General features: G+C 41.5%; 1 protein-coding gene across 1 annotated transcript in view; it reads right to left on the bottom strand.

Moving 5' to 3' along the window:
- Positions 1–11,892: 11,892 nt before the first annotated feature.
- Positions 11,893–26,782, bottom strand: part of LOC132868090 (histone-lysine N-methyltransferase PRDM7-like) — a 34,275-nt gene continuing 19,385 nt past the window's right edge. The window contains exon 2 of the mRNA XM_060901047.1: positions 11,893–11,964. Coding sequence (XP_060757030.1) covers positions 11,893–11,964 — 72 coding nt within the window. The remainder of the gene's footprint in view (positions 11,965–26,782) is intronic.

The following is a 26,782-nucleotide window of genomic DNA, read 5'->3' on the forward strand; positions in this document are numbered from 1 at the left end:
AGTCATCTAGCAATCATCACAAAGACGCCTACAAAAAGCCCCAAAATTCCTACTTTCCTGGACATAAATGATCCAGAATTTATCTTGTAGTGTCTTGATCTCCAGATCTTTAACTCAGCCACATATAAAGAGTTGTATACCTCCATGCTCTTCCAGGTTTTCATCTGTTTGTCCATGTAGAATGATGTCTGCAGCACCAGGTAGTTGAGATGTCGGGGAATTCAATAGATGGATAATTTTCCAACTCATAGGAAAAAATCCTTCTTTACTAATGTGAAAGGATCTATCCCATCACAAAGAGCAACTTTCTTCAGTATATTGACTGTGCACTGGCCTCTAAACTGTGAAAATAGTCTGAGATGGTTTCACTAGCTCTTTACATAACGGCAGCCAAATTGGTTTGCCAGACCATCACTTCATTCACCATAAGTAAGCAAAGCAAAAGTCACGTGACTGAATGACACAACATCTTTTGACTGAGTATTTTCAACACTAGGGGGCATTTTACTCAAGCTGTTGCAATAATTCTTGGAGTCTATGGACTTTGACACTGCATATTTTACACTGGGGAATTTACTGTGTGTATACTAAAATATATTATATATACTCATTGAATTTACCCTGAAGTTACCCCAGGGTAACTTCTAAGCAACTGAAGACCTCTCTCACATTAGCCAATGTTCATGAGTCCACCATCAGGAGAACGCTGAACAACAATGGTGTGCATGACAGGGTTGCAAGGAGAAAGCCACTGCTCTCCATAAAGAACATTGCTGCTCATCTGCAGCTTGCTAAAGATCACGTGGACAAGCCAGAAGGCTATTGGAAAAATGTTTTGTGGATGGATGAGACTAAAATAGAACTTTTTGGTTTAAATTAGAAGTGTTTTGTTTGGAGAAAGGAAAACACTGCATTCCAGCATAAGAACCTTATCCCATCTGTGAAACATGGTGGTGGTAGTATCATGGTTTGGGCCTGTTTTGCTGCATCTGGGCCAGGACGGCTTGCCATCATTTGATGGAACAATGAATTCTGAATTATACCAGCGAATTCTAAAGGAAAATGTCAGGACATCTGTCCATGAACTGAATCTTAAGAGATGGTGGGTCATGCAGCAAGACAACGACCCTAAGCACACAAGTCATTCTGCCAAAGAATGGTGAAAGAAGAATTAAGTTAATGTTTTGGAATGGCCAAGTCAAAGTCCTGACCTTAATCCAATCAGAATGTTGTGGAAGGACCTGAAGCGAGCAGTTCATGTGAGGAAACCCACCAACATCCCAGAGTTGAAGCTGTTTTTATGGAGGAATGGGCTAAAATTCCTCCAAGCCGGTGTGCAGGACTGATCAACAGTTAACGGAAGTGTTTAGTTGCAGTTATTGCTGCACAAGGGGGTCACACCAGATACTGAAAGCAAAGGTTCACATACTTTTGCCACTCACAGATATGTAATATTGGATCATTTTCCTCAATAAATAAATGACCAAGTATAATATTTTTGTCTCATTTGTTTAACTGGGTTCTCTTTATCTACTTTTAGGACTTGTGTGAGAATCTGATGTTGTTTTAGGTCATATTTATGCAGAAATATAGAAAATTCTAAAGGGTTCACAAACTTTCAAGCACCACTAAGTATCTTGGGGTCTTGTTCATGAGTAAGGGTGAGGGGGGAGCGGGAGTTGGACAGACAGATCGGGGCAGCATCAGCAGTGATGCGGACACTAAACTGGTCTGTTGTGGTAAAGAGAGAGCTGAGCCAAAAGGCAAAGCTCTCAATTTACTGGTGCATCTATATTCCCACCCTCACCTATGGTCATGAGCTATGGGTAGTGACCGAAAGAACGAGATCACGGATACAAGCGGTCGAAATGAGTTTTCTCTGCAGGGTGTCTGGGCTCTCCCTTAGGGTGAGAAGCTCAGTCATTCAAGAGAGACTCAAAGTAGAACCGCTGCTCCTCCACATTGAAAGGAGTCAGTTGAGGTGATCAGAGCCCTCTTGTCTGCGACGCTGTCTGCAAGGCTGTCTGTGGTGGTCACAATTTTTGGGAGGTGCATGCAGAGCGTCTGAGAAGGGGGGGGTGCTTCACAGACGCCATCTGCAAGGACTGGGTTATCAGCATAAATTGGCCTTTAGGCTGCTACCCCCGTGACGCAGACAAGCGGCAGAAGATGGATGGATGGATAATTACCCTCCCCCTCCCCAATCCTAACTCATCCAATCCCTCAACCTAATCTACACACCCAACTTCCAACCCTATCCCTGACTCCTCCTTCCCTAATTCCTTATCGTAACCATTCCAATCACCTAATCCTAAACCCAAACCTCTTCCACTTCTAATCCATAATCCTAACCTCTCCCATTCCCAATCCCTAACCCTCCACAACCTCCCCAATCCCTTCCAAATGGTTTATGCCTAACCCTACCTTCTCCCACTTCCAATCCCTAACTTCTCCTACTCCCAGTTCCTAACCCCAACCATCCACCATCCCCACCCTCCCAATCCCTTACCCTAACCTTTCCAAACCCCTAATCCTACCATCTCCCACTCCCAATCCCACATACCCTCTACCATTTAACCCATCCCCAACCCAAACCAGGGCTTGCATTACCCCCCACCCATAACCCTAACCCAATCCCCTCTCTTTTATCACTTAGTAAGCATGTATCTCATGAGAGAATCTTTAGCTTAACAGGTTAAAAGGTAGCCCATCCACTAGAAGGTTGTGGGTTTGATGCCAGGCCTTCACCTTACCAGGACCTCTCTTTCCACCCCCAAACTCCAATAGGCCTGTGCATAGGAGAGTAGTTCCACTATCCCTACCCTATATTAACTCTATACCTAACCCCAAAATTAATCATCACCCCAAACCCTAAAACCCAACCCTAACCCATAAAACCTTAACCCATCACCTCAGCACCCAACCTTCATCATTTCCCCCTTCCCTACCCACTATCTTAAAACAAGCCTTACCCTTACCCCTAATTTTAAACCCCAAGAAAAACCCAAATGCAACATGGGGATGACTGCCTGGCATTGGTGGAATGTCAAGGAGAGGTCCTAGGAAGGACTGTGCATAACACAACCTCCATGAAACCTTACCTTAAGCCCTTAACCCTAAACAAAAACACTGAGACTATGTATAGTATCATGGACACTACTTGGAAGACTGATTCATAAATGTGGGGTTGTAAGTGAAAGCTCTGCCCCTGATGTAGCCTTTACTATTTGAGGTGCCAAAAAATAGCCTATGTCTATTGATTTTAATAGGCATGGCAGGTATTCACTCAGTTACTGTGGCTTGAGACCATTCAGCGCTTTAAAGATAAGTAGTAGTATTTTATAAATCAATACAAAATTTGATTGGGAGTCAATGCAGTGTGGATAAGTCAGGAGTGATGTGGTCATATCTTCTAGTTCTTGTAAGGACTCTTGCTGCTACATTTTGAACTAACTGGAGCATGTTTATGCACCTACTGGAACATCCAGACAGTAAGGTATTACAATAATCCATCCTAGAGGTAATAAAAGCATGAACTAGTTTTTCTGCATCATGTAGTTACAGTATCTCGTATGTTTGCAATATTTCTGAGCTGAAAGAAGGCTATCCAAGTAATATCCACATGAGCTTCAAATGAAAGACTGGAGCCAATAATCACCCCAAAGTCTTTTACTGCTACCCATGAAGAAACAGAAAGGCCATCTCCCCATTACTATTTAATCAGAAGACTTACTTCTAGCTGCATAGTACAAGTACTAATACTAGCAATGTCTTGTCAGAATTAAGTAGAAGGAAGTTAAGACATTTTTACTTTTAAATTATTAGTTAATTAGGTAACAATTAACTAATTAAACAATTAGTTTAAATTGCCCCTAGGGGACAAATAAAGTGTTTTGAATTTGAATAAGCATCCAGTGTTTAATGTCCTTTACACATTGCTCAATTTTATTAAGCTGGTGTCTTTCATCTGGCTTTGCTGAAACATACAACTGTGTCCCCCAGCATAACAGTGGAAAGTAATATGATGCTTACAAATAATATTACCCAGAGGTAGCATTTTTTTGTGGGGGGGGAAAGAGAAGAGAAAAAACAGTGGGCCAAAGACAGCACCTTGTGGAACACCAAACTTTACTTTACAATAATCCAACCTAAAGGTAACAAAAGTATGAACTAATTTTTCTGCGTCATGTAGGTACAGTATTTATGTTTGCAATATTTCTGAGCTGAAAGCTATCCAAGTAATATCTACAAATGAAAGACTTGAGCCAATCATCATTTCAAAGTCTTTTACTGCTGCCCAAGAAGAAACAGAAAACTTTACTTTATACAGAATTCACAATTTACATATACAAACTGACAATGATCAGTTAAATAAGACATGAACCACCAGAGGATAAATAATAGCCTATACCTATTGATAGCGTATACCTATTGGTATAGGCATGGCAGGTACTCAGGTACTGTGGCTCAACAACATTCAGTGCTTTAAAGGTCAATAGTATTTTATAATCAATGTATAAAATTTGATTGGGAGTCAATGCAATGTGGATAAGACAGGAGTGATGTGGTCATATCTTCTAGTTCTTGTAAGGAATCTTGCTGCTGCATTTTGAACTAACTGGAGCATGTTTATGCATCTACTGGAACATCCAGACAGTAAGGCATTACAATAATCCAACCTAGAGGTAACAAAAGTATGAACTAATTTTTCTGCATCATGTAGGGACAGTATTTCTTATGTTTGCAATATTTCTGAGCTGAAAGCTATCCATGTAATATCTACAAATGAACGACTTGAGCCAATAATCATATCAAAGTCTTTTACTGCTGCCCATGAAGAAACAGAAAAGCTACCTAGAGTAATTATTTACAACCCCGATTCCAAAAAAGTTGGGACAAAAGTACAAATTGTAAATAAAAATGGAATGATGTGGAAGTTTCAAAATTCCATATTTTATTCAGAATAGAACATAGATGACATATCAAATGTTTAAACTGAGAAAATGTATCATTTAAAGCAAAAGATTAGGTGATTTTAAATTTCATGACAACACCAACTCAAAAAAGTTGGGACAAGGCCATGTTTACCACTGTGAGACATCCCCTTTTCTCTTTACAATGGTCTGTAAACATCTGGGGACTGAGGAGACAAGTTGCTCAAGTTTAGGGATAGGAATGTTAACCCATTCTTGTCTAATGTAGGATTCGAGTTGCTCAACTGTCTTCGGTCTTTTTTGTCGTATCTTCCGTTTTATGATGCGCCAAATGTTTTCTGTGGGTGAAAGATCTGGACTGCAGGCTGGCCAGTTCAGTACCTGGACCCTTCTTCTACGCAGCCATGATGCTGTAATTGATGCAGTATGTGGTTTGGCATTGTCATGTTTGAAAATTCAAGGTCTTCCCTGAAAGAGACGTCGTCTGGATGGGAGCATACAGTATGTTGCTCTAGGACCTGGATATACCTTTCAGCATTGATGGTGTCTTTCCAGATGTGTAAGCTGCCCATGCCACACGCACTAATGCAACCCCATACCATCAGGGATGCAGGCTTCTGAACTGAGCGCTGATAACAACTTGGGTTGTCCTTCTCCTCTTTAGTCCCAATGATACGGCGTCCCTGATTTCCATAAAGAACTTCAAATTTTGATTCGTCTGACCACAGAACAGTTTTTCACTTTGCCACAGTCCATTTTAAATGAGCCTTGGCCCAGAGAAAATGTCTGCACTTCTGGATCATGTTTAGATACGGCTTCTTCTTTGAACTACAGAGTTTTAGCTGGCAATGGCGGATGGCACGGTGAATTGTGTTCACAGATAATGTTCTCTGGAAATATTCCTGAGTCCATTTTGTGATTTCCAATACAGAAGCATGCCTGTATGTGATGCAGTGCCATCTAAGGGCCTGAAGATCACGGGCACCCAGTATGGTTTTTCGGCCTTGACCCTTACGCACAGAGATTCTTCCAGATTCTCTGAATCTTTTGATGATATTATGCCCTGTAGATGATATGTTCAAACTCTTTGCAATTTTACACTGTTGAACTCCTTTCTGATATTGCTCCACTATTTGTCAGCACAGAATTAGGGGGAATGGTGATCCTCTTCCCATCTTTACTTCTGAGAGCTGCTGCCACTCCAAGATGCTCTTTTTATACCCAGTCATGTTAATGACCTATTGCCAATTGACCTAATGAGTTGCAGTTTGGTCCTCCAGTTGTTCCTTTTTGTACCTTTAACTTTTCCAGCCTCTTATTGCTCCTGTCCCAACTTTTTTGAGATGTGTTGCTGTCATGAAATTTCAAATGAGCCAATATTTGGCATGAAATTTCAAAATGTCTCACTTTCGACATTTGATATGTTGTCTATGTTCTATTGTGAATACAATATCAGTTTTTGAGATTTGTAAGTTATTGCATTCCGTTTTTATTTACAATTTGTACTTTGTCCCAACTTTTTTGGAATCTGGGTTGTAAATCAGAAGACTTACTTCTAGCTGCATGTGGTCCTAGTAATGTCTTATCAGAATTAAGCAGGAGGAAGTTAATAAGCATCCAGTGTCTAATGTCCTTTACACATTCTTCAATTTTATTAAGCTGGTGTCTTTCATCTGGCTTTGCTGAAACATACAACTGTGTCCCCAGCATAACCGTGGAAAGTAATACAATGCTTACAAATAATATTAACCAGAGGTAGCATATTTTAAGAAAAAAAGGAGTGGGCCAAAGACAGCACCTTGTGGAACACCAAACTTTACTTTAGCATGCATACAGAAGTCACCATTTACACATACAAACTGTTAATGGTCAGTTAAATAAGACCTGAGACAGCAGAGGACTATTCCTTTAACTCAAATGACATTTTCTAGTCCATTAAGGAGAATAGTATGATCAGTGGTGTCAAAAGCTGCACTAAGGTCAAGCAGCATGAGCAAGGAGACACAACCCTGATCAGGAGCTAGTATTTGGTCATTTACTATTTTAACCAGTGCTGTCGCTGTGCTATGATGAGGTCTAAATCCTTGATACATTTTATGGATGTTACTCCCATGTCGAAATGAGCATATCTGTTATGCCACAGTATTTTTCTAGGATCTTGGAGGTAAAAGAAAGGTTTGATATTGGCCTGTAATGAGACAGCTGACAAGGGTTGAGGTTAGGTTCTTTAATCAAGGGTCTGACAACTGCTAGGTTAAAGGATTTAGGTACATAGTCACTGCTAAAAGAATAATTAACCCCGCCGACAGTAGTCGGAGGGGTTATTATTTTCACCTGCGTCAGTCTGTGTGTGTGTGTGTGTGTGTGTGTGTATCTGTCTGTCTGTCTGTCTGCAAGATATCTCAAGAACCAATGGATCGATTTGGACCAAATTTTGTACATGTGTTGCCAATCACCCAGGAAGGAAACCATTAAATTTTGGAGGTCAAAGGTCAAGGTCATGGCAGAACTTCGAAATTTTCGCCCAATGTATTTTAATAGGGAAAAGGCGGGGTTTGCACTCGTTAGAGTGTCCCTGTCTAGTTGTTTTTATGTTCCTTTTGGTAAGAAAACACACTGGGTGAAATATTTTGACAAAATTCAAAAGTTTAATGGTGGCACCAGGAGCTCAAAGTTATGAAAAAGCTGCTATTTTATGACTTTTATGATAAAATTTCAATCACTTTTCATGGAACATTATGGCACCTTATAGAGTATACCAAATATCTTAGATACAAATTTTTTAGTACATATTCTAAATATATTATCAAGCACAGTTTGAGTTTTAACTGTTCACTGAATCATTGTTCAACTACTTTTAAACAATACAAATGTATTATGAATCACATTAATGCTTCTCCATCCCTTGCAAAGGTTCTTAACATGATCTCTGGGTCACAAGAAATCAATAAATGGAGTCCAACATTGTGATTCAAACCTTATATGAAAACATAAAATAAGCGTTTTTTTGGCAAAAAATGAACCTCATGGTGCCACCATTAGACTTTTGAATATGGTCAAAAATTTTTTACAGGATGTCTTTATTGGGGAAAAGGAACACCCAAACAAAAATGCATCAGATTTTATGAAAGTGAGGGCAACTGATGCACCCTACCGAATAATGGTGCGTTCTATTGGCCAGAGGTTTGCGGGGATGTTCGTTGGTGGTGTGCGGCATGCCACGAATGCCAATTAGTAAATCTCACGGCCACTCCAAAAGTGCCTTTGCGCCTGCTCCCTCTAATCAAGACCCCATTCGAGAGAATTGATATGGATCTCGTCAGGCCATTAGATCAGTCAGTACAAGTATATTGCTTTATTTTAGTTCTGGTGGACTATGCAACACGATATCCAGAAGCAGGCCATGCTCCGCACTGTGTGCAGAGGCATGCAGTGTTGTGGAAGCACTCTTCCGTGTTCTCTCCTGGGTCAGGATTCCTAAAGAAATCCTGACAGACCAATGTTTATGTCACACTATGTTTATGTCACACACATTTCGTGAGCTGTAGGGAATTAAATCTATCCACACCAGCGTCCATCACCCACAAACAGATGATTTAGTAGGGTTTGGAAGTTTGTAAGAGAAGATGCATGTAATTGGGATAAATGGCTCCAGCCCCTGTTATTTGCAGTACAAGAAGTCTCACAAGCCTCCATGGGGTTTTCACCATTTGAAATTATTATATGGGCGAAAGCCATGCAGCATTTTGGACGTGCTGCAGGAAAATTGGGAGGAGGGACCTTCAACCAGCAAGAACGAAATTCAGTACGTTCTCAACCTGCACGCAAAGCTCCACACCCTCACATATTTAACCCAGGAACCTTAGGGAGTTCAATCTGGGAAACAAAGTACTCGTGTTATTGCCCACATCAAGCTCCAAATTAGTTGCCAAATGGCAAGGGCCCTTCAAGATCACACGGCAAATCGGGGACGTTGACTATGAGGTGAAGCGAATGGATCGGGGCAGGGCTCTGCAAATATACCACTTCAACCACTTAAAACATTGGAACGAGGGGGTCCCTGTGGCGTTGGCATTGGTACTTCCAGAGAAGCTGGGATCGGAGGTAAAAACAACCAAACCAACAACCCAAACCACTCCAGTCCCTTGTGGAGACCACCTCTCACCGGCCCAACTCACAGAGGTTGCCAAGTTGCAAAGAGTTATCCGACGTGTTCTTGCCCCTTGCCGGCTGCACCCATCTCATAGAACACCACATTGAGATGTCCCCAGGGGTGGTGGTGCATAGCCACCCTTACCCGAACACAGAAAAAGGTGGTTTGGGATGAACTCAAGGCCATGCTCAACACAGGCATAATCAAGGAGTCACACAATGACTGGAGCAGCCCGGTGAGCCTGGTACCCAAGACCGATAGGTTGGTCCGGTTCTGTGTAGACTACAGAAAAGTCAACAGGGTGTCTAAATTCGACACATACCCAATGCCTCGCATTGATAAGTTGCTCGATCGGTTAGGTGCTGCTCGCTTTTATTCAACACTGGATTTAACAAAAGGATATTGGCAGATCCCCTTGACTCTTCTATACAGAGAGAAAACAGCCTTTTCCACACCATTTGGATTACACCAGTTTGTCATACTTTCTTTTGGGTTATTTGGGGCTCCTGCTACATTCCAGTGGCTCATGGATAAGATCCTCCATCCCCATGCTGCGTATGCAGCAATGTACCTTGATGACATTATGATACGTATACAGCAATGATTGGCAGCGGCACCTTGAACACTTTAGGGCCATCCTAGACTTGCTGAGACGTGTGGGGCTCAGAGCTAACCTGAAAACGTGTGCAATTGGGTGAGTGGAAGTATGGTATCTGGGTTTCCACTTGAGGTCATGGGCAGGTGCATCCCCAAATTGACAAAACTGCAGCGACTGTGGCCTGCCCAAGACTGAAAAGGGAGTGAGGCCGTTTCTGGGGCTGGCTGGCTACTATCATTGGTTCATACCTAATTATTCGGACCTCACCAGCCTGCTGACTGATCTCACTAAAAAGGGAGCACCAGATCTGGTCCAGTGGACGGAACAGTGCCAACAGGCTTTCAACCAAGGTAAAAGCTGCACTGTGTGGGGGGCCACTTTTACACTCCCTTGACTTCTCTCTCCCTTTTATTTTGCAGACGGACGCATTGGACAGAGGGCTGGGGGCTGTTTTGTCCCAGGAGGTGGAGGGCGAGGAACATCCCGTGCTGTACATCATGAACCATGCCAATGCGTGGATCACCTGTTGGTATCTCGCCCTCTAGCCTTTTAAATTCGAGGTAGTCCACAGGCACAGATGATGGTGGCGGAATTCCTATCCTGTCGGGGGTTATGTGACAGTGGGGGCGTGGCCTAGCGTCAGTTTGTGAATGGAGGGTGGGGCCAGGGAAGGTGAGTGGCAAAGTCAATGCACCTGTTGTCAATTAATGTTGTGTGTGTGTTTGTTGCAGTGACAGTGGAGGTTAGAAAAGGAGGGAGAGCAAAGAGAAGGGCGCTTTCCCAACCAGAACATGTGTGTGTCTATGTGTGAGCAGCGAGTGAGTGAATGAAGCTGAAAAGCAACGAAAATAGTAAAAATAAAGTGCGTGAGAACATCAGTTCCTCCCTGCCATGCTTCTGTACTCCACCCACATCAGGGACATATTACAGTATTATAATGTGTCCCGTTCCCCCCCCCCCCCATTTCTGTAATATGGGGAGGTCTGACAGCATTATCCGATATTGTGTTTTTCCTGTGACAGGGCCTTTTTTCCCCCCCCTTGATTTCTCCCCAGTCTTCTCCCTAATTTAGCCATGGTCAATTCCCACCCATCAGACTGCTCTCCAGTATCACATAACAGCTACCAACCAGGGAGGGCCATCACGTGCTTCCTCTGAGATAAGTAATACCAGTTGACCAGCTGACCGCATATTTTACTCATACAATGTCAGGGGGGAGAAAGCACACTCGGAGGAAAACCCAATCCACTCAATTTCTATTAATATGTGCTCTCACACACACACACACACACACACACACACACACACACACACACACACACACACACACACACACACCCATGACTGGCTAGTATAACTGACAGGGCAGGGAAGAAACAGCATACCATCTCTCCCTCCCTGAGAGTCCAGACAATTTTGCTCTCTTGAGCTCCCAACCACAGATGACTGTGGCATCATCAGGATTCGAAAGTGGCAATATCTGGATTATGGGGAGGATGATGGGGGCAACAGTTTTCTGCTGTACCACTTGGGATCCACAGGCCACGCATTTTACGCTACTTCTGGTTAAATTGTGCCTGATGAATAAAACTGCAACAGTATTTTGTGGTTTACTATATAGTCAGTTTCGCAATAGCAGGATATTGCAGTGGGGTGACTTTACCCTCTCTGGTTGGTTACTGTCATATGATAGAGAAAACCTACCTGGTTGGTGGAACATGCCAAAATGAGTCCTCTGGGGGAGTGCTCTGATTACTGCAGATTGCATTGTACAACAGCTTTCATTCCAGAAACACTGTTAGGCTCAGAAATGTCACAAGATAATGCAGAAAATAACCTCTATAACCTCTTAGACAAAAGTAACACCTTGCTGTCTGGTTGTTCCTGTAGGTGCAGGACTGAGTTCTTTGGTGTGCTCCTCTTCATACCACACCAAGAGCTCCTGTCCTGGGTTAATGGGTCGACAGCAACGATACAGAATTCCCCCTCGATACCGAAATGCCACAAGATTCTGTTCTTCATCATTACGGGCACAATTCACATACCTAAAAGAGTGAGGCAACATTCCAGAAAAGGTAAAAATCAGATCAGAGACTTGGAGAAAGCATGGCAGAGATATCAGTAACAGCAAGAAGATAAAGTTCTTCCAACAAATGAGGAACTGTAAAATCAAAATCACTAAAATGGCCCAAGAGCTGGTGTATTTCTCACCTCATCCAATTCACATGCATCTCTCTTTTGGCATCAATGTATTCTTCACACTGCATGCTCCTGTATACCTGAAGAAAAATACCACATTTATATTTTCTTTACTAAAAATCATTCTATGCCTTTAAATGAGGTATACAGAAACAAGAAAGATGGCTCATGCCAATATTATTAAGCCTCATGAAGGCTGAATTAAAAGGTTCTTGACTGTATCTTAAGATTCACAAAACAGCCGACAAGCTCCGAGATGAATTTAGTAACTATAGGAAAATGCAGGCAAGGCTTTATCAGAATTTAGGCAAAGGAAAGGTTTCTCATAAAAGGCTTTAATTCTGACATGGCAAAGCTGTGCTGTGAATCAGACCTCTCTGATACACATCTGTCCCTTGTGTTTTGGTCTCTAAACAGAAAGCTACAAAAATGCACAACTTTAAAGTCAGTTCTGTCACTAAATGGGTTTTATACAAAATAGTTTGGATTTGTACAAGTAATATTTATTTACCAGAAGTGTTTGGGAGCTAATGTTGTTTTAGTTCAGTGTAGTAGTGTTCATTTTTAATTTAAAGAATTGTAAAATTTACTTTTAGTCTTAGTCATGTCCAGAAAATTGTAGTTACATTTTAGACTTTTTTTTGGGGGGTGTGTGTCAAGATTTAATCTTGACAACCTTGGAACGCTTTATTGGTCAGGGCATAATGAACAGAGATTTTGTTTTGCTGTCTTTTTACCAGCCCTCTCTGTGGGCCTGTCATTTCAGGATCATGTGGCAGCATGCGTGTGTTCTCACTGGTCAAATCACAACCATGTTAGTTAATATGCATTAACATTCTACTCTAATGCAAAAACAGTGCGTAGCAATGAAACAAAATTGATGGACAAAAAAAAGGTCAGAAATTAAAGGAGGGGCCAAAAATTTGAGGGAAAAAAGCAGGCATTAGAGACATAGGCTTACAAATGTAAATTTAAAAAAATAATAATAAATCAACATACTGTTTGGCCATCAGTATCCTGAATTGGCCCACAATGCTATTTTCGAGGAGCAGAATGAAAAGCTTAAGATGGACATTAAAACATGGCTATAGGCTAGGCTGCATCTTCATTTAAGACTGCTGGAACTTGCCCAACCATAACTGACTGTCATATGTATCAGAGGTTTTCAAGCTTGCTGGGGCAGAAGCACATCAAAGGTCAAACCAGAACATCAAGGCACACCAAATTAAAGTCGGTTATCGTTTATGAAGAATGTTACACATATTATGATGGGCTAGAAGGTCATTTGCAAGGTTTGACCCAGATTGCATGACAGCAGACTGTCAATTATTAAACAGATAGGTAAATCAGACAGGTAATTTTATAATGTATTAAAAATGTGAGGCAACGCTCATTACAGTGTTTTCCATGAGTTACCTAGACCATGGTGGCGGAAGCATTTTCAGAACACACCACCATTTGATTTGAGACTGATAACATTAACTTTACAGTATCTACTACAGTCATCCACAAGTCCAAACACAATACCATGGTTATCAATTTAAGACAGCAAACAGATAACATCAATGCAGAAGTTTGCATTGATAATTAGTATTCAAACTTTAGCTTAGTTAGGAAACATTAACAGTAGAGTGTCAGACTCTCATCTCCTTGCTTTAAAACAACGAGCTGTTGAATTTGTAGAGGTTTAGCTTATTTGAGTAAGAAAAGCTGCTAACACATCTGGTAGCATGTATTCGTCATTCAAAATACAAGCACATGCTCTAACCAAAGTTCAAAATAGGTTTATTTTTGGCTAAATTGAAATTAGTCTGCATGTTCTCTATTCAATATTTTCTAAAAAAAATAAAAATAAAAAATAATAAACCAATTAAAACACAGGTAACCACTTCTGCTTCCTTCCTTTGAGGGCTGAAATGTATGCTCTAGTCATTTTTTAACCGTTTATGAACTGTTAAACTCCTTAACCATGATTTGCGGGTGTAACCTTTTTGCTGTGTCATTACAACCAGTGTGTTTATGCTTAAATTACTAAAGCACAAAATTGTTTCGAGCAAGTTCTTCATAGAGCTAAACTATTAATTTTGCTCTCAAAGTGCACCAGTTTGATACATTTAACTTTAAAATAAACAAAATTATCTTACAAAGGGAGCATGCCCCCAAGTGAGGTCCACTGACCATAGTTTCACAAAATCCTGAGGGAAACATACAGTGGTAAACCCTTTAGAATTTTCTACATTTCTACATAAATATTACCTAAAACATCAGAATTTCACACAAGTCCTAAAAGTAGATAAGAAGAACCCAGTTAAACAAATGAAACAAAATTATTATACTTGGTCATTTATTTATTTATTGAGGAAAATGATCCAATATTACATATCTGTGAGGGGGAAAAGTATGCAAACCTCTAGGATTAGCAGTTAATTTGAAGGTGAAATTAGAGTCAGGTGTTTTCAATCAATGGGATGACAATCAGGTGTGAGTGGGCACCCTGTTTTATTTAAAGAACAGGGATTTATCAAAGTCTGATCTTCACAACATGTTTGTGGAAGTGTATCATGCCACAAACAAAGGAAATTTCTGAGGACCTCAGAAAAAGCACTGTTGATGCTCATCAGGCTGGAAAAGGTAACAAAACCATTTCTAAAGAGTTTGGATTCCACCAATCCACAGTCAGACAGATTATGTACAAATTGAAGAAATTCAAGACCATTGTTACCCTCCCCAGGAGTGGTCAACCAACAAAGATCACTCCAAGAGCAAGGCATGTAATAGTCAGCGAGGTCACAAAGGACCCCGGGTAACTTCTAAGCAACTGAAGGCCTCTCTCACATTGGCTAATGTTAATGTTCATGACTCCACCATCAGGAGAACACTGAACAACAATGGTGTGCATGCCAGGGTTGCAAGGAGAAAGCCACTGCTCGTCAAAAAGAACACTGCTGCTCGTTTGCAGTTTGCTAAAGATCACGTGGACAAGCCAGAAGGCTATTGGAAAAATGTTTTGTGGTCGGATGAGATCAAAATAGAATTTTTTGGTTTAAATGAGAAGCGTTATGTTTGGAGAAAGGAAAACACTGCATTCCAGCATAAGAACCTTACCCCATCTGTGAAACATGGTGGTGGTAGTATCATGGTTTGGGCCTGTTTTGCTGCATCTGAGCCAGGACGGCTTGCCATCATTGATGGAACAATGAATTCTGAATAATATCAGCAAATTCTAAAGGAAAATGTCAGGACATCTGTCCATGAACTGAATCTCAAGAGAAGGTGGGTCATGCAGCAAGGCAACGACCCTAAGCACACAAGTCGTTCTACCAAAGAAAAGAGAATAAAGTTAATGTTTTGGAATGGCCAGGTCAATGTCCTGACCTTTATCCAATTGAAATGTTCTGGAAGGACCTGAAGTGAGCAGTTCATGTGAGGAAACCCACCAACATCCCAGAGTTGAAGCTGTTCTGTATGGAGGAATGGGCTAAAATTCCTCCAAGCCGGTGTGCAGGACCGATCAACAGTTACCGGAAACGTTTAGTTGCAGTTATTCCTGCACAAGGGGGTCACACCAGATACTGAAAGCAAAGGTTCATATACTTTTGCCACTCACAGATATGTAATATTGGATCATTTTCCTCAATAAATAAATGACCAAGTATAATATTTTTGTCTCATTTGTTTAACTGGGTTCTCTTTATCTACTTTTAGGACTTGTGTGAAAATCTGATCATGTTTTAGGGCATATTTATGCAGAAATATAGAAAATTCTAAAGGGTTCATAAACTTTCAAGCACCACTGTAGTTATTCTATATGTCTTTTTTTTTTAATAAATACTGTCAGTGGAACACCTATCTGTTCTCTTGCAAGTTAGGGTATCTGTGAAAGAAATCCCTCTCAACTCAAAATGTAAAAGAAGATGACCGTGATTGTGCGACATATCCTCGGAGCATGTTGATGGGGAGTGAACTAATGTGGCAAGTGTGTGTGGAAGGAGGAATCATGAGACAGAAATCTCCACTTTTGAATATATCTCTCATTGCACATTGTACAATGAAATTGGATGCCATCCTACCAGTGCAACATCTGCTTATTAAAAAATAATAAATAAATAAATAAATAAATAAATAAATAAAATCAATAAATCTCATCTCATTATCTGTAGCTGCTTTATCCTTCTACAGGGTTGCAGGCAAGCTGGAGCCTATCCCAGCTGACTACGGGCGAAAGGCGGGGTACACCCTGGACAAGTCGCCAGGTCATCACAGGGCTGACACATAGACACAGACAACCATTCACACTCACATTCACACCTACGGTCAATTTAGAGTCACCAGTTAAAGTGCTGATGACACGTTTTTGACATCTTTGGCGATGTTTTATAACATAAAAAGTAATTCCCGATGATCCATATATTAATTCACGAAGGCGCCTATTTTACAAGTTATGATAAAAAACGCAGCTATTTGGGCAAATTTGATGGGGCTGCAGCACCCAGGAGACGAAAGAGGAGGAGGAGCTATATGACGTCAGCGAAAGAACCTTCCTCCTCACTTACCAGTTTGTTGTTGATGCGACAGGTGTTCAGTTTGTCATTATTATTATTATTATAATACATTTTATATATATATATATATATATATATATATATATATATATATATATATATATATAAATAAAATGCATGGTGAGGAGCTTTCTAGTCTTGATATCTGTGGCTTCTATCTCCTCCTTTGGCCAGTTTATGATACCAGCGGGGTATCTGATGACTGGTAGTGCGTACATGTTGATGGCTCGGACCTTGTTCTTACCATTCAGCTGACTTTTCAGGACCTGCCTTACTCTCTGGAGGTATTTGGCTGTGGTTGACTTCCTTGTGGCTTCATGGTTTCCATTAGCCTGTGGGATGCCAAGGTACTTGTAGCTGTCTTGGATATCACCTATGTTGCCCTCTGGTAGGTAAATCCCCTCAGTCCGGATCATCTTGCCTCTCTTTGAGACCATCCGGCCACACTTGTCCAATCCGAATGACATCCCTATGTTATCGCTGTAGATCCGGGTGGTGTGGATCAGCGAGTCTATTTCTCGCTCGTTCCTGGCATACAGCTTGATGTCATCCATGTAGAGCAGGTGGCTGATTGTTGCCCCACTACGGAATCGGTACCTGTAGCCGCTCTTTGTGATGATCCGACTGAGGGGGTTCAGGCCTATGCAGAACAGCAGTGGTGATAGCGCATCTCCTTGGTATATGCCGCACTTGATGTTGACTTGGGCAATGGGTTTTGAGTTGGCCTCTAGGATTGTCTTCCACATTTCCATTGAGTTCTGGATGAAGGTCCTTAGGTTCCTGTTGATCTTATACAGTTCCAGACATTCCAGTATCCATGTGTGTGGCATTGAGTCATAGGCTTTCTTGTAGTCAATCCAGGCAGTGCACAGGTTGGTCTGTCTCTTCTTACAGTCTCGGGCAATTGTTCTATCGACCAGTAGCTGGTGCTTGGCTCCTCTGGTGTTACTGCCAATTCCTTTCTGTGCCTCGCTCATGTATTGAGCCACATGCTTACTCATTTTTGCCGCAATGATGCCTGATAGGGCCTTCCATGTTGTGCAGAGACAGGTAATTGGCCGGTAGTTGGATGGGATGGGTCCCTTCTGGGGGTCCTTCATGATTAGGACTGTCCTGCCTTGGGTTAGCCATTCTGGGTGGGTTCCATCCCTCAGCAGCTGGTTCATCTGTGCTGCTAGGCGTTCATGGAGTGCAGTTAGCTTCTTCAGCCAGTACGTATGGATCATATCGGGGCCTGGTGCTGTCCAGCTCTTCATCTTTGACACTCTTTCTTGGACGTCTGCCATTGAGATGGTTACTGGTTCTTGTTCTGGGAGGTTGCTGTGGTCAGCTCTTAGGTCCACTAACCATTGGGCATCGGTGTTGTGTGATGCCTTTCTTTCCCATATGTCTTTCCAGTATTTTTCCACCTCAGCTCTTGGTGGGTCTGACCGGTTGTTGTTCCCCTGCCACTGAGAGTACACCTTGGCTGGATCAGTGGAGAACAGCTTGTTTATTCTCCTGGCCTCTCCCTCCTTGGTGTATCTCTTCAACCGGGTGGCCAGAGCTGTTAGTCGCTGTTTGGCAGTTTCGAGTGCCTCTGGTATGGAGAGTGAGTTGTACTTCCTGGGTGCCCCTTTATTCACCATGTTCCCTTTCTGTAGTTCAGCTAGCTGGCTAACTTCTCTCCGTGCTGCCTTTATCTTGGCCTCTAATCGTCTCTTCCATGGTGGATACTGTTTGCTATGTCCCGAGCCCACCTTGTGTCCAAGCATCTCCATGATTACTGTTGCTGTACTGTGTATCAGCTTGTTGGTCTCAGTGATGGTTCTTGTGGAGATTGTCTTCAGAGCAGCATTCACATCTACTAGTAGATCTTCTGAAGGTACTTGGCAACTCAGCTTCGGTATTCGTCGGGGGCTCCAGGTTTCCAGTTGGGTCATGATCTTCCTTCTCAGGTCAGCAGCTCTTGTGTTGAGGCTGTTAGCTGTTGGGGCTTGGTACCCAATCTCTGGTTGTGGGGATGATGACATCTCCCCGCTGACCTGTCTTCCTGGCTCCCCCTTGCCGTAGCATCGTTGTTGTATTTCATTAATCTCTAGTTTAATGTATAGTCTAGTCTAGTGTATTTCATTAATCTCACCTTCTGCTCCTCCTACTCAAGCGAGTAGGACGCTTCTTTGCTTTGCTCCTGCTTTCTTAATCTTTATTTCTATACTTTACTTTCTCATTGAATTTCCACTTTTTTTTTCTCTTCTCTTTTCTTCATCTTTATAAGCTTTTAAATTTAATTTTAATTTCCACTTTTTTTTTTTTTTTTTTTTTAAATGCCAGGAAGCAAAAAATCCTGCAGAAAATGCATGGAATTAGAACAGAGGATTTCTATTCTGGAATCAAAGATTAATGCTTTGCCAAAAACAGACGAATTAAAAGCGATATCTCAGGAAAGGAGTACAGAAACAGTGGCTGAGAATGCAGAGATTGCGCTCCGACAGACTGAGGACATTACAGACCAAGTGGAAGAACTCATAACTCAACCTGTACAAAATGTGAGTACTGAAAACTGGCAAATGATGGGTGCTAAGCCTAAAAACAAAAACAGAAGAGTAATTACTTCAACACCAGCTCGTTCTACAAATTACAGTAGGATCTACAATCCTATGGAAAATCCACAGCCCATAAAGCTTCAGAACAAATTTGAATGCCTCAGGGATGTGGAAGAGGATTTGTCAAGTGGACAAACACATAGTAAAAAGAGATCGCACCAAGATCGAAGAGCTGTGGGAAGAGGCAAAAAGCAGCTCGTAACACCACCTGATCCCACAACCCTTGTTCTTGGTGATTCCACTGTAAGACAATTAAAAGGTTATGAGATGATTATTTGTTGTCTTCCAAATGCATCCATCTCTGACACCAAAGACAGCATTTTGAAACTCATGTCCGAGCATAAAACGATTAAGCGTATCGTTGTACATGTGGGAGCAAACGATGTTTTCAGAGAACAGTTGTTTGTCCAAGATGATTTCAGAAAACTTTTTTCTGAGCTCTACAAGACTGGAATTCAATCTTTTATCAGTGGCCCACTCCCAGCGAGAGGAAGTTTTGCTTTTTCTCGACTCTTCAGTCTTAACACCTGGCTTGGAAAAACTTGTTCTTCATTTGGTATGAATTTCATAGACAATTTTAATCTTTTTTGGAATCGCAAAGAATTCTACAAGCCAAATAGCACTGAACTCAGCTGGATTGGAGCCAAAGTCTTAGTAGACCACTACAAACTTGCAATCTTTTCTCAGCCAGCACCGAGGAAAACAGTTGATAAGATGTCGCAGACTGACATAGTTACAAAGCCTAAACAATCATCTTTGCAAGTCGTCATCAAGGACACACAAACATCTGACTTGCAGGCCTCCCAACATTCAAAGACAGACGACTCCACTTCTCCTCGGATGGATTTCCCAAATAGCATGAAAAAACTGCTTCCTATGGCTACGCTCTCTTTTTCTAGTCCAAATTTGTCGCGACAAGCAGTGTACCCAGTTCATCAAAATTGTGTTCGTCCAGGACTTTCAGCTGGCTACAAATCTTTTTCACCATCCAAAAGATACATGTCATCTCCAGTCCTTTCACCCTCAAACCAAATGGAACATTTAGAAAGTCTTGTTTGATGTACTCTGGGTCCCTGCAAATGGATGTAGAAAAAAGCAGGGATCCGATGTTGACACTATTCCTGTGTTGATAAGAAACAGAAAACATAGAGCACATTTAACCTTGGGGGTGAACCAATTTAATCTCCTTCCTGTTTTAAAACAGCATCAGAGTGCACAACCAAATATTACTGTAAAACTAGCCCTTCTGAATATTAGATCACTTTTAAACAAGTCATTTTTAATTAATGATCTTATTTGTAAACACAATCTTGATTTTTTGCTTCTAACTGAAACCTGGCTGGATCAAGCAAATAGTGCTACCACCCTTATCGAAGCAGCTCCCCCAAATTTTAATTTTTTGAATGTTACCCGACAAGGGAAAGGTGGAGGGATCGCAAATATTTTCAAAGTCTCTTTTCAATGTAAACAATCCTCACTTGGTGATTTTATGTCCTTTGAACACTTATGTGCACTTGTTACATGCTCTCCTAACATATTATTATTAACTATTTATAGGCCTCCGAGACATTCAGCCAAAGTCTTTCTTGAAGAGTTTGGTGAATTGTTATCAGTCATTTGCTTAGAGTTTGATTGTCTTATTATATCTGGGGATTTTAACTTACATGTAGATAATACTGATAACATTTATGCCAAAGAACTATTTGCAATTATTGATAACTTTAACCTAGTACAACATGTACAGGGACCGACCCACTCTCGTGGTCATACTCTTGACCTCGTCATCACAAAGGGTCTTACTGTTTCTTATACTGTTGTTGACCTGGCCTTATCTGACCATTTCTGTGTTTTCTTTGAAGTTTCTATGTCTCCTCACATTCAGAATAGCTCAACGACTATAGGCAGGAGAGTCATAAACGACAACACATGTGCTCTTTTTAAGCAAGCTCTCTCTCAGAACTCAACCAAAATGTCAGACTCTGTAGATGATTTACTGGAATTTTTTAATTTAAATATGACCCAAATTATGGATGATATTGCTCCATTCAAAATCAAAAGAATCAATGATAAGCAGAAAGCACCATGGAAGCAGTACCCGGCTGTTAAACTGCTAAAGAGAGAATGTAGAAAGACTGAAAGAAAATGGCGCAAATCTAAACTTCACATCCATTATCAAATCCATAAAGAGATGCTTTGTAATTATAATTATGAAATTCGTAAAGCAAGACAGTCTTTCTTCTCCAATATCATCAGCAGGAATATGAACAATGCCCGTGTGCTATTTTCAACAGTAGAGAAGCTAACTAATCCCCCACCACAATTAGCACCTGAACTTCTCTCAGTTAATAAATGCAATGAGTTTGCATCCTTCTTCAAAGGTAAAATTGATAAAATACGGCAGAATATTTCTCATAATATATCTCAGTTGCAAAAAATTGAAAAACTGCAATCACCAATGACACAGATAGATAACTTTAACAGAATGTCAGAATTTTGTTTAATTGATTATGAGACTCTTGAAAAAACTGTACAAAATCTCAGTTCCTCAACATCTGAACTGGACATTCTGCCCACCAACTTTTTTAAGTCTGTTCTTCATCTTATAATTACAGATGTGCTTCAAATCATAAATACATCCTTGGAGACTGGTGTTGTTCCTGTGTCCCTAAAAAAAGCTGTTGTAAAGCCCCTCCTTAAAAAAAATAATCTGGATCCTTCAGTGTTAAATAATTACAGGCCAATATCAAATCTACCATTTATCGGGAAAATCCTGGAAAAAATTGTCTTCAATCAATTAACTGCCTTCTTGATATCAAACAGCCGTTTTGATAATTTTCAGTCAGGATTTCGCGCCAATCATAGCACTGAAACAGCGCTGATTAAAGTTATAAATGACATACGTCTTAATACTGATGCAGGCAAAACATCGGTCCTGGTATTACTGGACCTCAGTGCAGCTTTTGATACTGTTGATCACAACATACTGCTATATCGACTTGAACACTGGGTTGGATTGACTGGTAAAGTTATCAATTGGTTAAAATCATACTTAAAAGATAGAAGCTTCTTTGTTACCCTGGGAAATTGTTCCTCAACGTCAATGCCCTTGACCTGTGGTGTCCCCCAGGGGTCGATTCTTGGACCATTACTTTTCAACCTTTATATGCTCCCACTTGGGCAAATTATCAATAAAAATTCAATTCTGTATCACTGCTATGCAGATGATACCCAAATTTATTTTGCTCTATCACCAAATGATTATGCCCCCCTTGAATGTCTCTACCAGTGTATTGATCAAATCAATAGCTGGATGTCACAAAATTTTCTTCAGCTGAACACAGATAAAACAGAAATAATTCTATTTGGAAAAAAAGATGAAAGACTCAGGATTACCACTATTCTTGACACAAAAGGGATTAAAACTAAAGAAATGGTTAAAAATCTTGGTGTTTTCATTGACAGCGAGCTAAACTTTGACAGTCACATGAAAGCAATCACTAAAACGGCATTTTATCACCTAAAAAACATTTCCAAACTAAGAGGACTTATGTCAAAACATGATCTGGAAAAACTAATACATGCCTTCATCTCTAGTAGGGTTGATTACTGCAATGGCCTTTTCACAGGCCTGCCAAAAAAGACCATTAAACGACTTCAGCTGGTTCAAAATGCAGCGGCTAGGGTTCTCACACGAACAAAAAGAACAGAGCACATTACTCCAATTCTAAGGTCCCTTCACTGGCTTCCAGTAAGCTACAGAATTGACTTTAAAGCATTGCTGCTGGTGTACAAATCTCTAAATGGTACAGGGCCCAATTACCTCTCTGATATGTTGCAGCGGCCTAACCCAATCAGATCTACCAGATCAAAACAGAAAAATTTACTATTAAAACCAGTTGTTAAAACAAAGTATGGTGAAGCAGCTTTTAGCTACTATGCAGTACAGCTATGGAACCAACTGCCAGAGGACATTAAAAATGCTCCTGCTGTTGGCAGCTTCAAATCTAGGTTAAAGACCAAGCTGTTTTCAGATGCTTTCTGTTAAATAATTAATATTTTACATTTTTTATAATCTTTTTCTCTGCATGTTTTAAATTTATTTTAACTTTATCCTATTTTATTCTGCTAGGTTTTTTTTCTCTTTCTCTTTCTCCTTTTTCTTTTTGGCATTTTAATATTTTATTTCTACTATTGTTTAATTCTTATTATTTTCTTTTAATTCTTTTAATTCTTTTAATTAATTATTTTAGAATAAAGATAAAATTATTTTATGTAATTTTATTTCTCTATTGTTTACTGTTTTTGTTTTTACTTCTGTAAAGCACATTGAACTGCCATTGTGTATGAAATGTGCTATATAAATAAACTTGCCTTGCCTAGTTGTGATAGTAGATTTCAATTACGGATGTTGGAACACTAATAGCTCTTTCTTTATTAGCCTTGATTGTGGGTTTCGAAGTATCCAATGGTCCCACATTTGCTGCATGTATCCTGTAATCTGGGATTGCTTGTATAGTAGCATTCCAGCAAATCCGTATTTTCTGTCCTCGTCCATCGATGTCTTGTTCCAGTAGCCCATTTCTCATCAGTTTGCCCTGGTTCCCTAGCAACTGACGCAGACCTTGTTGACCCGGGCGACGTCTGAGCCGGTATGACTCGATCAGTTATGTCTTCACTCATTCCTGAGGTAGGCTGATATATCATGAGGGGTTTTTGCCTCAGGACCCTTAGTTATTATGCCTTCGCGTTGTGTTGCCGGCTTTTGCTCCAAAACCTACAAGGATGGGGTAAGTTTATTCAAGTTTCCCAGAGATCCCGAGCTGCATGCGAAGTGGGTGAAGCAAGTCAGGCGCACTCGTGACAAGTGGGAGCCCTCACCAACATCCGTCCTGTGCTCTGAACACTTCGATTTGGATTGTTTTGACACCCTTCCCAGCTTAAAAGAATCTCTTGGGTGTTCAGTTCAGCACAAACGTGTGTTACTACCATCAGCAGTGCCTACACAGTGTTGCCAGATTGGGAGGTTTCCCACCCAGTTGAGCGGTTTCAAGTGCATTTTGGTGGGTTTTGAACATATTTTGGGCTGGAAAACGTCAGCAGTATCATATTTTGGGCTGGAAAACGTCAGCAGTATCTGTTGCCAGATACTGCTGACGTTTTCCAGCCCAAAATATGTTCAAAACCCACCAAAATGCACTTGAAACCGCCCATTCTGGGCGGGATTCCTCCCAATCTGGCAACACTGCCAGTATTCCGGAGGGGGTCTACTAGTAGCTATGCCAGATCCAAAGACAGTCCTCCTGTCAGAACATCTCATCTCATCTCATTATCTCTAGCCGCTTTATCCTTCTACAGGGTCGCAGGCAAGCTGGAGCCTATCCCAGCTGACTACGGGCAAAAGGCGGGGTACACCCTGGACAAGTTGCCAGGTCATCACAGGGCTGACACATAGACACAGACAACCATTCACACTCACACCTACAGTCAATTTAGAGTCACCAGTTAACCTAACGTGCATGTCTTTGGACTGTGGGGGAAACCGGAGCACCCGGAGGAAACCCACGCGGACAACATGCAAACTCCGCACAGAAAGGCCCTCGCCGGCCCCGGGGCTCGAACCCAGGACCTTCTTGCTGTGAGGCGACAGCGCTAACCACTACACCACCGTGCCGCCCCTGTCAGAACATGTGTTGTGAAATGACATAAGATAAAGGTACGTAGAGCTATAGATTCTACATGATAATCATAAATGTAATCATAAAGTCGGCATGATATCAGTCATGTATTTGCTTGTGAAAGCTTGCGGCTTTCATGTAACTGCCGCCTAGCAACGAGAGGCAAAGGGTAAAGAGGGTAGGCTATCATAGATTCTATTCGGAAGAGATCAACACAATTCTAGACTCCCAGAAGAGGAAGAGCTAGCACTAGAGAGTTCACCAGCATTTTCATGCCCCATTTCCATTGAGTAGAACCAGAGTAGAACAGCCAGTGAACCGCAGCGTGTTCTCCCGCTGACATCACAACATGGCCGCGAGCCACGGACCCAGTTTTCTTGCGCTGTGCAATTAAAAGTTGGATATTTGCGTAACAACAGCTTCTTTTCACGTAATTATAACAGAAATCTAACATGTTTGCCATGTTGTATTTAAGAAATTGCATAGAGTCATGTTCGTGTCATCAGCCCTTTAACCTAAACTGCATGTCTTTGGACTGTGGGGGAAACCGGAGCACCCGGAGGAAACCCACGCGGACACGGGGAGAACATGCAAACTCCGCACAGAAAGGCCCTCGCTGGCCACGGGGCTCAAACACGGACCTTCTTGCTGTGAGGCGACAGCGCTAACCACTACACCACCGTGACGCCCCCAATTTACCATATCCACTCAAATTGTATTATAGGACAAATCTATGTGCAAAATTTCATGAGTTCTTACCCATCATAAGCCCCTCAAAACAGGGCGGGAAAATTTCAAAATCCCACATTCCATCCAACATGGCTGACTTCATGTTGGGCGGAGTCATATACAACCAAGTGAACTTTGTCCTGTATCACAAGGAGTATGGATCACACCAAATCTCATGCCGATCCGAGCAACTTCATTTATGGTTCTATGAACCATAGCTTGTTCTCGGGGGCGCTATAGAGCTTTGGGACCATGCCTAGTCCCTTGATCAGTGTAACTATGTGATTTTACGCACGAGTTTTTGGAGCATCACAAGTGCCTCAAAAACGAGTTCTTCCGCAGAGGAAAAAAAATGAATAAATAAATGAAGAAGAGGAGAAGAAAATAGTTTTTCCGGTTGAGAGTACGTCGTGCACGTTCTGGCTGCCGCTTCTCACCGGAGCTTTTTTGTTTTATTTTATTTCTTTTTCTAATTTTTTTCTGTGTGTTTGTGTGGTTTGATGTTTGAGTGTTTTGTCCACCAGTTGTGGTGTAGCTCCGGACCCAGTTTTGGGCGTTGGTTCCCTCCAGGCCTTGGTTCGCTGTGGGCGATGCCTGTGCTCCCAGCTATGGACTACAGTGAGCTCGTTGCTCATTTTACATCGTGGTTGTCCAGCACGCTGCGCTTTAACGCTTGGTGTGATGTTCCGAGCGATGTTGCTTGGTGGTGTCGCGGCGACTGAGCAGGCAGTTTGGGACACACCAGCGCTCTGCGTGGCGGAGCTTCTCTGCTCGCTTTGTGGATTCATGGCGTGGTGTTCGAGCGATGTTGCTGGCGGCGGTGCTGGAGATGTGGGACCTGTTTTCGTGCGCCTTTTGGTGGGACTGTGGCTGCTACACCACGGGAATTACATTCTGACCCCTACTTGGTGGACTTTTTATTTTTATTATATTTTTTATTTTTTCTTTGTCTATTATTGTAAAGCGTCCTTGTCTGTGCGCGTGTGTGTGTATGTTTGACTCTCCTGTAAAGCGTCTTTGAGTATCATGAAAAGCTCTATATAAAACAGATGTATTATTATTATTTATAAAATATAGCTGCAAGTGGCAATGAGGGGCCCTCGCACCTCCGGTTCTGCGACCAGTTATATTTGCTCATCAAACAATGCACTGAGATGTGAAACAAAAGCCTGGGTATCTGATGTATGCACCACCGGTGATTAATTTTTCGGCAGTGGAGTCATTACTGTCCATGTGCAAATGGTGGCGCTATACCAAAGGGTCAGTTTGGGCATGTGCCCACCATAAGAACCATTATATCCTATAACCTGTGAAGTTTGAGCTATATCAGACAATGCATGGTGAATT

Source organism: Neoarius graeffei, chromosome 19 (genome assembly GCF_027579695.1).
Source record: "Neoarius graeffei isolate fNeoGra1 chromosome 19, fNeoGra1.pri, whole genome shotgun sequence".
Classification (NCBI taxonomy): Eukaryota; Metazoa; Chordata; class Actinopteri; order Siluriformes; family Ariidae; genus Neoarius; species Neoarius graeffei.